This window comes from Macrosteles quadrilineatus, unplaced genomic scaffold (genome assembly GCF_028750875.1).
Source record: "Macrosteles quadrilineatus isolate MER2022 unplaced genomic scaffold, UCM_ALF_1.0 Scaffold_4__1_contigs__length_99947679, whole genome shotgun sequence".
In the NCBI taxonomy this organism is placed as follows: Eukaryota; Metazoa; Arthropoda; class Insecta; order Hemiptera; family Cicadellidae; genus Macrosteles; species Macrosteles quadrilineatus.
In genome coordinates, this window is record NW_026542597.1 from 41,655,267 (window position 1) to 41,669,593 (window position 14,327).

Consider the following 14,327-nt stretch of genomic DNA (forward strand, 5'->3'; position numbering starts at 1 on the left):
AACCTAGGTACTCGTTAAACCTAATGTTATTTGAATAGATTTAATTTAAAATCAATTCAGATAAGTTAAATGGAAATTCACTTAGTCGGCAGGTTTGCTGCGGCGGGGGTAATAAAATTAATATATTTGTTTTAAAAACATTTATGAGGAAACCTTATTTTTTAATAACGTGGTTTGTTCTCATTTGTCCTCGTATCATTTTATTTTTAACTAATTGTAATCATATATTTTTTAATTCAATTCTTAATTATTACATATATTAGGTAGGCCTACAACTTCCAAAAATTATTATATGTATAACCAGTGTTAAAGCTATAGTTTCTCCCAACATTTTTAACTTGATTTGTGGCCTATCAAACTATGTCCACTACCAAATTCTGAAATACTATTGTAATGTTTAGAATTTATAACTGTGATAGTAAACTAGTTTAACTTTCACAGAAATGCCATAATTTCTACGGAGACGGCATTTTCTCCACAGACGAGGATGGGGAAGACAAGTACTGCCGTTGGTGTGGACAGGGTGGTACGCTCTACCTCTGCTCAAAGTGCAACTGTGGTTTCTGCAAGGTACATTATAATTTTACATTCAATTTTATTGTAACAATTACAGTAGAACTCCCAATTATCCGTATGAATTGGGACAGTATGGTAAAGAATCTGAATGTTTGGATTTTCAAGAAAAAGTAATTTAGCCTAAAGATAATTTAGCCGACAGATAAAATCCACTGAACAATTGTGAGATGTTCCAATTTTCAAATTTTTGTTCTCAATGAATTTCATTTTTGAAATGTTCTGTTTGGAATGATTCAGATTAAATGCATTCAATGAATGAATTCATATGAGAAAATGCATTAATTTACTACCGTATGCAAATTCTACCTTTTGTGTAAGTAGACAACAAATTTTTTTCCTTCAGTTAAGTTCAGACCTGACAAAGTGGTCTTCCTTGCACCGATTATAGTACACCAAGTAACTAATTGTTTAACTTACTAATTTTTCTGCACTCATTTTTCTTTTGCCTCACTCTTTTTTTTTGCCGCACTCCAGTATTCCAACCAAACAACACAAAACAGTGTGCTTTTATTAGGCACTTAATATGTGTACGCTTGAAAATAAGTTGACAACACTTCAAGATCCTACGACTACGATCAGCTGGTGCAGCGTTTCCCATTTCGTTCAACCTTGGATTTAATCTAACCTAAAAACGTGTTGTATAGTAATTGAAAGACTAATTATTAATATATAATTAATTATAGCATTAATGTTTGTTGCTTTATAGTAACTGTAGGAAAAATATAATGTGTAACGTGAGTGCAAAGTGCCTTTGCTGCTCTTGAGAAACTTTCCACACTCGCTGCGGCTCGTGCGTAAACCTTTCTCTCATGTGCAGCAAAGTGCCACTTCGCACCCTAGTTACACAAATAACTATTTATCTGTCCCAAAACGATCTTTTACAGACATTACTAAACATCAATTGGTTTCTCTGGTAGTTAGTCAGTCAGGCCTGCATCTGGAATGTCCATCTCATGTTGTGTGCAATTTTCTTTACGTCACATCAGTCCAATTTTTATATTTTTCTCCTTTGATGTAAAATAGGTAGGCCTAGTGTTAAAATCACACAACTCCAAAAAGAGTTGTTCGTGTAGGACTGTTTAGCCTAAATAAACCTGAAAACAATCTTGTTAAGTGTCATTGAAGCATGCCTATTGCAAAAGAAACAAGTGTATGGACGTACAAACCATTATGTAAACGAGTGGATCTAATTTTTCTGGCCAATGATTAGTATGATTAGATTTTGGAAAGTTGGAGGTCTACTGTACTGTGTTAACATTTTTAGCGAATTTCCCTATAGGGAAGTAGCTATTACCGTAGGTGGCACGGTAAGACCTAGACCCGGGACCGATTTACTTTTTCATTTTGATGTCCCCAGAGGCCAAAAACACCATTCGTTCAAATTTTTATATATGTATATATATATAGACTTATATATATATATATATATACTAGCAGAGTACCCGTCCTTCGTACGGGGTTGGCATATAAGTATCAAATGCTTATAGCAGTTATGAGTGAGGACATGGTTTAAGAAATTTCGGTTCTTTTTGAAGTTCGTTCGCTACGCTCACTCACCTTTAGGTTGGAGCTCGTTCGCTGCGCTCACTTTCCTTCAGGTTAGCTCGTTCGCTACGCTCACTTGCCTTCAGGTTAGCTCGTTCGCTACGCTCACTCGCCTCCAGGTTGAAGTTCGTTCGCTACGCTCACTCACCTTTTGCTGTTGTCATAAATGTAAAAGAAATAATAGTGCTAGTGCTGCACCCTGTTGGTAATCCTTGTAACTTTTAATGCTATTGAACATCATAGAACAGAACCAACTTGTTTAATTGAAACAGCTGTTAAGATTCATTAATTCCATTTCTCATAAGGTTAACATGGGAAACTCCAGAGCCACTGGGGCGGAGCCCCGAAGGATTTTTGGGATAAAAATATGCCTATATGTTAATCGGGAATGTGAGCTATCATCATGCCAAATTTCAGCCCGATCCGACCAGTAGATTTTGAGATTAGCTCATACAAACACACACACAGACACCACCTCTTCTTTATAATAGTATAGAATATAGAATAGAATAGAATATAGATATATATACGTCCGTGAACGCGATAACTTGAGTAACTTTTGTCCGATTTTGATGAAATTTGGCTTAAAGGTGTAAAGCGGGATAAACTTGAATGAGTTTGCGAACCAGCGCGATCGGACCATGGGAACGGGGCTTTACGGGGGGTTTTATGGGGTAAAATATGGTTTTTCTCACTTTTGACCCTCAAAACACAAAATTTCCCGTTTTCTCTTTAGACCTTTTTAAAGAGCCTAAAAAAACAAACATTTTAGTATATAAAAGAATTTTTGTTCGATTATTAGTAACGGAGAAAATTTAAAAAATTGTAAATTTAAAATTCCCATGTTATTCTTATGGAGAATATTGTCAAATGTTGTAGTTTGCTTGTTTATGGATATATTTTGATCAAACTTGGCAAATTTATTTATTTTGTACTAAGCTATCAATATTTTACTCAAAAACACACTTTATTAGTTTCCTTGTAGCAGCAAACCTAGGTACTCGTTAAACCTAATGTTATTAAAATATATTTAACTGAAAATCAATTCAGACAAATGGAAATTCGCTTAGTCGGCAGGTTTGCTGCGGCGGGGGTATTGTCCTTAGTTAAGGCATTAATCAATCATTTCAAAAAAATTTTTCCGGCCCCTTTTAATTAACATCTACATAAGTCTCACAATAAATCAAAGTTTAAATATAATGAGTAGAGTCTAAATTATGCAAACTAAACCAACCGCGTCAAGTTCTGATTTGGATAACATGGGAAGTATGAAGACGTTTGTAAAAGTGTTGAATATTATATTCAAACGTTGAAATCGTAAGCACATTAAACTCTACCTATTTATTTTTCTTAGCCAACTGTCTGGGCTAGTGGTATTTTCAAAGGGGTAGAAATCAGAGGTGTACATAAGTTTTTTTGGGAAAGCGGTCCAAACCCATTAAGTTTTGTGTGCTGTGAATTGAATCGGTCCCTCTCACACCGAAGTACGATAGGCTAACCACTTGGCTAGTAAAACACCCCAGTTCATGAACCCAGACTAATTTATTGAGTTTTATATAAATAAAATTGTTTTCAGAAATGTATGCAGAAGAACATGAAAAACTCTGCTTTGGCAGAGATAGAAAAGGATGACTGGAATTGTTTAATCTGTGTTCCTAGACCTATATTTGGTTCTAGAGCTGTTTGTTGGGCCTCGCAAGAGCTGAATAGTGATGTCAGGTAGGATTCCAGCTGTTATCCTGTATGTAGTTGTTGTAAGCAGCACTTAAATTATGTGACGTTACTGACGTTTCTCATACTCCATCCTGCTAGAAGTAACGCCAAACCACCAAGTTTAAGTTTATCAAGTTTTTTGTTAGAGATGTGTTGATTCTAAAATTGATCCATTCTTGATACCGATACCGTAGCTGAAAAAGCTATTCTCAATTGTAGTGCCCCCCCCCCTTGCCACCTGTTCAAGGCAATAACAGGTGCGGCATAGCTGTCCTTCAGGCTACTGATCGATATCAGCAGGAAATATCAGTCTATATTTGTAACTCACTAATGTTTTTGATTTTTTGCCAATCATTACCAAGCATTACTAAGCTCTTAATTTTACAGGATTCCATTTGCCACAAGGAACGTGAATGAATTCTGACAAAATAGTTTTTTTTAGCTTTATCCGAGATCCTTTTGGTAGGCCTATCTAAAATAATTTAATAATGACTTTAACTTGCAAATGTTTTAAAGAATATTTTCTTTTTTCTGCTCTTTCTTTGGGTATCATGGACTTTTGTTATGTTGCTCGGGCACAGTCCTGGCTTGGCTGATTTAAATAGGTTATACTGCAATCAATTGTTTTCCCACCACTGCATGAAAATGATCACACTGCCACACCTGTTCATAAAATAACAACAAAATAAAAATAGCAAAATAGCTCATGTTCACTCTAGTGCGGGAATAACAATTGCCGCTCGTTAAATCAGCTGATTTCACAGTTGGTGTTTCTATAAAACACTAACAACCTGTAAGCAAATAACAAAACCTAAAAAAAGCAAACATAATCTAAATGATATATACAACTAAAACGTTTATCTTTGTGTTATGATAAGTTAATCGTGGTGGTAGGAAAAATCTTATCAGTACTACGAGCACAAACAATTATTGCTGCTCTCAAAATATATTGCCGCGGCCATCTACAGTTCTCAAGCAGCAATGACATACTTTGCGCTCTTAATACGCAAATAGCAAGTAGTTCCATGATATAAAAGTTGCAATGCAACAGAATCAGAATCAAGGTTTATTCCAGTAGACACATACATTGACAACTAGTTATTGATGTAATCGATTCACCGGTTTCAAAACTGTTTGTCTGCATGTTTTATAGTATTTGAAAAGTGTTTTCTTTGTTTTCAGAAAAAATGAACGGTTGAAACATAGACTTGAGGAAGAGAAATTAAAACAGAATGCTGAAAAGAAAATGCACGAAATTGAACAAGACTTCAAAAGCACAGCCTTGGAGGGAGTGAGTTTTTCTTTCATTTAAAGATTATAAATACTTGATATTATCTATTTTCTATTCTGTAGAAATTGTATCTAATATATTAGTAAAGGATGTGTTTTTCATATAGGCTATGAAGATTGTCCATGGAAGTAACCTATACTGAGAAAGTAGTTTGATATCCTATACTACAATACAAGCTATGTCTGTTTGTCTGTCTTTAATATATGGGTCACCGGAATTTTATCCCCCTGGAATTTTATCCCCCTGGAATTTTACCCCCTGGCCGGATATTTAAATTATTAAGAATGATTGATATTCCTATTTCTGTTTTTTTTTATTGTAAAAATTTTATTATTAAGTACTGGTAGCCTATCTTAATTTATTTGTAAGATCTTTATTTATTTATTTTGTAATCTCTTCTTAGTAAACAGAATTCGCTGTTTAATTTTGATGTTCGGGATTTGCGTTTGGTGCCAACTGTTGGTTAATAAGTTTGTAAAATAAAGTAAATAGCTTATTTGAATGATAATTGAGTGAACATTTCTTTGTAAAGAAACAATAAGGCTTATTTTGTTATTGTTACAATACAAACAAAAAACATTGTTTACCACGGTTGTATAATAAACCGTTAAAGAAATCCTCGAATCATTTACCATTCTGATGTTTGTTTTTATACGTCATATTAACCTATATTTTATCTATATTTTTAATTTTGATATTTTCATGTATAAACTTTTATATTGCACTGCTTGTTTTAATTTATTTGACCTGAAAAGCTATTAATATTGATGGTATGTTGTTATGCCATGCATGATAATGATGAGTATTTTAGTTAGTTAGTTTTATTAAATTACTCTTGACGCCATTCCTGTATCTATGTATTGTACTTTAATGAATAAAGTTATATGAAATGAAATGAAATGAAATAACCAACAGTTAGCTTCAAAGATCGAATCCTGATACTCGAATCTCGAAATTAAAATTAAAAACCTGTTCGATTATTTGATGTTACAAATAAATTAAGCTAGGCTACTTAATAATAAAATGTACAGTTAAATTAAAACTGAATGAAGATAATTAACCATTCTCACTAATTTAAGTTCTCCTACTGTTTATTCTTATTGCCGGTTTCATGTTGCTTTAGGTTTTAGATCTTGCATGCCATGTGTCTTTTGGTTATTGAAAGTAAGTGTTATCTGTATATAGAAGGATTCCATTTCCATCTTTTATCACTATAACCCACAGACTGTAATTCTAATCCATATTACAAGTTTTCAGATTACGAGTTTATGAAAACTAACACTCGACGATAGCTTAGGTGCAACAAAGTTTTCATAGGGTATTTGCTAAAATCCGAAAATCATGCTCTTATATTTCTTTGTACTTTTTAGGATCGCAAAACCAAAAAGCGTGCACTTGACAGTGAAGACAGCGATGGATCTACAGTTTTCATTCCTTCTAAAAAAATGAAAAAAGATACGAAAACTGCCAAAAGCTTAAATGGGAGTGTTAAAAAACATAGAAGGAAAGCTATGTCTTCAGAGAGTGAATCATCTGATAATAACTTTGGCTTAAAAGTGGGAAAAAGTTATACAAAAAGGCAAAATGGACGTGAGTCTTCTAGATCTGAAAGTGATGTTACCTATAGCTCTAAAGTAAGTAAAAGAATAGCAAAAAGAAAACATAAACCTAAATCTTCTTCCTCTGAATCCGATCATACTCACAGCTCAACAAAAGGAAAAAGGAGAACCAAAAGTCACAAAAATACTAAAAATAGTGATTTGTCCAGCTCAGAAACTGATGATTTAGGTAGTTCAAAAGTCACAAAAAGAAATTCAAAAAAGAAAAAGAAACCCGAATCATCCAGCTCTGAAGAAGATAGCGAACCAAGCTCTTTAACAAAAAAACTGTATAAGAAGAAATCAAGAAAAGTAACTAAAACATGTTCAGATGAATCATCTGATAGTGATGCAGTTGCAAACAAATCTAGGTCTACAAAAAAGAAACATATGAAATATTATAAAACTAAAATGAAAAATAAACTGACAAAAAGAAAGAAAGAAAAAAGTTCATCGGATTTGTCTAGCAATGAGGCGAAAGAAAAGTTATTAAAAAAGAGAAAGAGATCTCACAAACAAAATTCATCAAATGATTCATCATCTGAAGATGATATTAATGTAAATAAACATCAAGAAACTGTATTAAAAGACAATATCAAAAAGTTAGTAAATAACAGTCCACAAGCTGATTCTATGAGAAAAGATTATGATAAAATGGAGGCTGATGAGACAAAACTGGACTCCACGGCCAGTCTCTCCTCAAAAACTGTGGAAACAATAGATCAACAGTTAAAAATGAGTATTACAGGAAATACGCCTTTGGAAGATAGGGAATATTCATCCCTGAAAAAATTGGATGCGGAAGTTTGTAACAATTCAATAACTGTTGAAAAACAGAACAGTGAAATCAATATCCAAGGGAATGAAAAACTGACTACTTGCCAAAACACAACTGAACCAAATATCAAATCATTAGCTCAAGAAAATTCATTACATAATGAAGACGAATATACGTTATCATATCACGGGTCAAGTTCACATTCTGATAATCAAATGCCTCTGAGTCAAGAAGAAGAAATAAAGGTGAAAATTGACCTGGCAATCGAATGGCTTGTTGGTGTATCAAGTGACATAGCAGAACTTGGGAGTTTAATTGCCAGTCGTTCACAAACATTTGGTAAAACCAAAGTAAATTTAGAAAAAATACATTCATATGAAGATGTGCTATCAACTTCAGAAAAACTTAAGCAACTTTTTCTAAATATTCATTGTAATTATAAACAAGTTGAAGACGGTTTAGAAGACAAATTTAAATCTTGGAAGATATTGGCTGGCTTAGAAACATCTGATTTATATGATCAAGACTTTGATGATGGTGAAGTGCAAGCAGCTACGGAAACAAATAATGGTTGTGAAGAAACCGAACCTGGCATAAACAGTGAAGTTGATGATCAAGACTTTGATGATGGTCAAATGCAACCAGTTACAGAAACAAATAATGGTTGTGAAACCGAACCTGGCATAAACACAGTGGATGATCAAGACCCTGATGATGGTAAAGTGCAACCAGTTACAGAAAAAAGTAATGGTTGTGAAACCGAACCTGGCATAAACACACTAGATGATCAAGACCCTGATGATGGTAAAATGCAACCAGTTACAGAAAAAAGTAATGGTTGTGAAACCGAACCTGGCATAAACAAAATAGATGATCAAGACTTTGACGATGGTAAAGTGCAACCAGTTACAGAAACAAATAATAGTTGTGAAACAGAACCTGGCATTAACAATGAAGTGGATGAGGTAAAACTACCAGATAAAGACCATCATATCGCAGAAATCAAAGTTGAAACTGGAATGTTTTCCGAGGTTAAAACTGATATGTGTTCTGAAATTGAAACTGAAATGAGCTCTGAAATCAAAACTGAAATATGCTCTGAAATTGAAAGTGAAGTAGGTCTTGTAGTTGAAACAGCCTTGCTTGCATTGAATAAAGACCATACTGGTAAGCCCTTGTCAAATGACGTTGAAGAAAATAATGTCATACACAATTGTTCAATTAAAGAAGAAGTTTTGGATATTGTAGAAAAGGGAAATCTTACGGAAGAAGGAGGGTGTGAACCATTAGGAAAAGGTGAAACATTAGAAGAGGCTGTTGAAGTGAATCAATCTTCACTCATTCTAACGGAAGGAGAGCTTGAACCATTAATTAACAGCGAAAAATTAGAAGAATCAAACCAATCTTTACTCAGTCACAAATCAGAAAAGGAAGAAAACATATCAAATAATTTAAAATCAAAGTTCCGGAGAAGCTGCTCAAATCTGATTTGGAAAGGTTTATTGTCATCTGACGAAGAATCATATTTAAATGATGAAATTTCTCATAATCAAAGTGATGTTGAAAAATCAACTGTTGAAGAATCGCAAGAGGTGCAAGAATCGCAAGAGTTGCACTTAGATAAAGTACAGTCTGGTAATATTGAAAAAGAGCCAGTTGATGAAAAAGAAGCTGCAAATTTTGAAGCTCTACAAGAACTATTGTACTCCAGCACAGATCCAGATATTGGTAGTTCTGAGAATGATTCAGACGATTCGTCAGACATACAACTAGATGACTCTGACCTGGAAAACATTCTTAAGGTAATATTCTAGAGCTATTCAGCCTTTTAAAACTCTGTGTCTATATTGGGAATTGCTAATTTATTTGTTACTCTTAACCAGCAACCTTCCACATTAATAATGTAGTACCACTGTTTTTGATGGAAGTTTATAACTGTTTGAATGTATGCGGTTACAGTAATCTATTTTATATTTACACTCAAATATTGCATACTAAAATAACAAATGATTTCAATGAATTTATGAGTATTCATATTTACATCTTAGGCCCTACTCGTATTTAAATTAAATATTGTTATCGATATTCAAACAATTAAATTGCATTAAGCCAAGTGCAGGGTTTAAACAAAACCTGTACATTAGTGTTAATATTTGTTTTCTACATAAAAAAGTGTATAGGATTTTTAAAACTTTTTTATGTTTAAGTCTAGTTTCTGTCTACTTGTAGACCTACTCAAGACTTCATAATCAATTTGGGAGAACATTTTTTCCTGTAGAAAAATAAATCATTCTACCACAAGACAAATTTGGTGATAAGCTACAAGCTCACACTGAGACCAAGACATAGGCCTAGTGATTTTAGTTAGTTAATAGTAGTTTGGTAAATGTAAAAGCACTTGTTGGATGTCATTCTTTGACAAAATATTGAAATGATATAGCCTAACTGTTGACTTTGTTTGTTCAGAATTGGTATTGCTATGTATTTTGCATTTTTGTCCCAATAGCCAAGGAAAGTCATCACAAAAAAATCCTCTAAAAAGAAAGGATCCAAAGGAACAAAAGCCAAATTACATGAAAAATTAGAAAGTGAAGATGGTGAAGAAATTGAAAAAGAAAAAGAAAATGTTGAAGAAAATCCTCAAGAAAAAAAAGTGGAAGAACCTATAGACAGTGAAGCAGAAATTGACATGTGAGATATTTTCTTAACAAAATAATAGGCTGAAATCTATATAAATAAAATTAGAGTTTTGTCCGTACATTGCTCAGAATTACATATTTTTACGTTTTATACATTAAAGAAGCAGAAACGAGTCTTATCTCTATTTCTATCTGTCTGTCTGTAACACTCAAGATGGCATTTTACGCTATCTTCTCCAGGAAAACGAGAGTACCTATCAAGATCCAGGTCATTTTAATGTATTCACTGGATTGGCGAGAGTGTCTTTAGCCATTAAAATATGGCCTCACTACTTAGTAAATAAAATTACGGACGTTCAAAAATGCAGTTTTGTGCGTTTTTTGTCAAGTTTTCGTCCAATTTTTATCACATAATCATCTATGAAATAACGAACCGCTGTTCGGATCAAGATTATTTTTTCTAGCTGTCACTGATATGTTTACAAATGCTGTTTACAAATACCGCAACCATTTTCGATCACGTTTTGAAAGCAAATCCCAACCAAGTGAGATTAAAAACGTTTTTCTTACATAGCGGATTTAATATAGTGTAACCGTAAATTAAATTAAATAACTAGGCATCATCCAGGTCATGAACCAGAGATTCTTTGTGTATAAAATTGTTCTTGAGTTTTGATAACCAGAAAGAAGACCTTAAATCAGTGATGTATTCGGCTAGGAAACTTAAATTTATTAATGATCGTCGCCAATAGCTTAGAAACAAGGTTTCCACTCATTTACGGCACTTCAATGGCGGTTGTGTAAAGTGTAAAGTAAAAAATCACAACTGCAGTGGGTGATTGTAACAGAGGTTTACGGATGATGCTGAACTTGCTTTTCCAATGTGTCACTTTCTGTTCCTACCATTGACTATGTAGCCTATATAGTCGATAGTTCCTACTCACCGTGTGATGCAATCACTGGACCATACAGCCAATAGGCCCATAGCCCCAGGGCCGGATCTACAAAATATGGGCCCCCTGCAAAAATCCTCCAAGGGCCCCTTGAGCGCATCAATAGCAGGGAGGCCTTATTTGCGGAAGGGGGTGAAATGTTTAAAATATAAGTAGTTGAAAATAAATTTTAACGCTATTTTAAAAATAAAATATTGATCCAGTTTGTAAAAAAACATTTTCGTTAAAATGCGTAATTTTGTATATTTATGAACTAAAAAAAACAGCAAACTTCAAATAAAGCTTTTTTATTCTTATGTCAATAGGATTTCTTAGTCTTTCAAATAAGTTTACAAATTAAAAAATGCATATTGTACAAAAAAAGTAAAAGGTTTTACATAAAGAATTTCAAGCATAAATAATAATGTAAAATAATAAAAAAACGACTCAATTTAAACTTAGTTTCTTTTTTACTATACTTTCAAGATAGATAGGCCTACATACAAATCATGGTTCCAGAGGGTGATCTCTTAGTTTTGGATTTTCTCGTTATCACAATCAAAGTTATTTCCCATTAATTGGGAAAAGTACCGGTATCAAGTATTGTCGTCGAAAAGGTTGTTATGAATAATAGGGTAGGCGTACGTACCCAAGAGATGGGCTATGCAGGGCCGGATCTAGGAACCGCGAGAGGGACAGAGGGGCCAAAGCCCCGGTGCCCCGGGCCGGCCTGGTCAAATGTGAAATCTTCTGCACATGTAATCTGCTAAAATCAAAGATTTTAGCATGGTTTTTTAGTTCACATATTAATTTTTGAGTGGAATATAGTTGTTGCAACTATGAGCAAGAGAATTAATCAAACTATCATGCGTTTTAGATAAATGTTTAACAAAACGGCATGGAGGCGGCTAGACACTAAATCGGGAAAATAGGGGGCCGGGGATCGCTTAGCTCAGAGGCCCGTGACGGCTCTCGCCGGCCCTGAGGTCGTTAGATAACGCTACAGAGGTTATTTATAAGTCCCGCCTGTATACAGACTTATTGCTCAGCTCAACTGATAGTTGACTAAGTTGACACTACGTCCACGTCGATCGGACTGTAGTGGATCTGTGAAGCGTGCACTGCAGCTGACGAGCTGACTGGACTGAGCTGAGCATACAGACTGGACTGACTGAAAGTGACAGTAAACCACAGATTAAACTGTCTACGGCGAGGTCCTGAGTTGTTGACGAGTGAAATCAATAGGTCCAAATTTACTCAATAATTGTAACTTTAGCTTTGATATATACAATATTTGTCTGTCAAAACTGAACTTACCGTCCTATTCAATTATGTTTATATGCATTACAGTAATTTTAAATTATAAAGCTCTTTGGGCCCCCTAAGGGCTTGCGGGGTTTCGCGGTTCCTAGATCCGGCCCTGCATAGCCCATCTCTTGGGTACGTACGCCTACCCAATTATTCATAACAACCTTTTCGACGACGATCCTTGATACCGGTACTTTTCCCAATTAATGGGAAATAACTTTGATTGCGATAACGAGAAAATCCAAAACTAAGAGATCAATACCTTGATTAACGCATATAATGGTCGGATGTACTATAGTTCTTTACTGTAAACGTTGGTTTTTGGTTCTGGTTCTTTTCCTTAGAACCGTTGGTAGCAGCAAGAATCATTTTTACGTACCAACACATCACTGTAATTTACAAATTATTAGTTATCGTTGGTGTTGCGCCTTATTTATTACAGGCGTATTCAATTTAACTGTATAAGTTTTGCTCTTTCTGTCTGGATTCCAAAATGTTAGTTTATGCTAAGAAAACGATAACGCATTTTAGTAGGCCTAAAACATTTATTCAGCAAACCATCATGAATTGTTTAAAAGCTTTACGTTGTTTATGTATCAATAGTTCATGGCCTATTTTGGTATTTTTTATTATAAATTACCAATCTTAATCGTCTATAGTACTTCATTTAATTTAGTAAGCCGTCATTTTGATAGCATTTTGGGTAATTTTCGGTCCAAGCAAATATAAATTCTTATGATAAAATTTGATGACAATAACAAAGATTTAAAATAGGTACTAATTTTATATGTACTTTGTTATGCTTAAAGCGTAGCAAATTCCCTTATTAAGTTACGTATTTATGTGTGTATGCCTGTTGGTAAAGCATTAATGTCCTTATTTCTCAGTATTTCACGGAAAGGACAAGAGCACCTTGATAATGAAAATGTCAAACCAAATAAAGTGTTACATTGTGAGGTTGAGGTAGTACCTTAAATACTTTAAACCATTGTGGAAAGTAACTTTCAATTGCAGGCCTAACTTAGGGCTATGCCTCATAGATCTATAAAGCATTTTTTAGTTTAATCATTGGATTTAACATATGGACCAACACGATCCGGGTAACATTTAATTGCGAAGCATTTGTTTTGGCTTGAAACTGTCAGATACTGTATTTGCGAATGTTTATATATAATATTTTTGCTAGCATATCTGAAAATATGCAAACCAACTAGGTTTCAACTGACTACGATAAGATCCCCTGTGCGTAGAACGGGCATACAGCTAGTACATTTTATAAAATATGTGCTGTGGTAAATGACTTTAATTTATTTTAACGGGAAAATAACCTCATCTCGTTCAGGATTAGGTTTTCTCTATACACAGAAGATGAAAAAAGGAAAATTGTGCAACATTGAAATATTTGGTGTTAACTATATTAGTTGAGAAAAGTAATAACGTTTGGTAGTAACTTTTATGAACAATAAAAAATATAAAAAACTGTCACAATTTGTACCTGTTGTAGCTCTGTCCTTTACCTTCAGTAAAATTTACTGTATAAAGTTTGTAACAAGCAGTTGTTGGGTGTAAAAACAACTGTGATCAATCAATCAATCAATTTATTTATTGAACTATAATGAATACATGCATATTATACAATAGGTGCAAAAACCATACAAGGCTTGTCTGCACCAACATATTATGAAAAACATTTTTAGTTAATTAATATATAAAGTTGAGTTCAATCAGCAATCAACACAGTTCTATGAGTGTCCTAACATTCCATTGAGAGTTACATGCATAATTATATTATAAAAAATAAAGTGATAAAGTGTTGCAGGATGTTTATCTTTCTATGCTGTGTCAAAGAGTGACTATTATCACTGACGACCGGGCCCAGTCATCCAAAGGACCTAAAACCTGTTAAATCCCTTTCAAATTGGATCCTGGGGGTTTTTGGATCTTGGG

The 14,327-nt window shown here is 33.9% G+C and overlaps 1 protein-coding gene across 5 annotated transcripts in view; it reads left to right on the plus strand.

Annotated features, from left to right (window-relative positions):
• The window catches only part of LOC128993460 (transcriptional regulator ATRX-like), a 90,558-nt gene that overhangs the window by 13,242 nt on the left and 62,989 nt on the right, over positions 1 to 14,327 (plus strand). For all 5 annotated transcript variants that reach the window (XM_054417367.1, XM_054417369.1, XM_054417368.1 and 2 more), the window contains exons 4-8: positions 442 to 570; positions 3,698 to 3,840; positions 5,017 to 5,125; positions 6,496 to 9,303; positions 10,008 to 10,192. In XM_054417367.1, the coding sequence (XP_054273342.1) occupies positions 442 to 570; positions 3,698 to 3,840; positions 5,017 to 5,125; positions 6,496 to 9,303; positions 10,008 to 10,192 (3,374 nt within the window). The remainder of the gene's footprint in view (positions 1 to 441; positions 571 to 3,697; positions 3,841 to 5,016; positions 5,126 to 6,495; positions 9,304 to 10,007; positions 10,193 to 14,327) is intronic.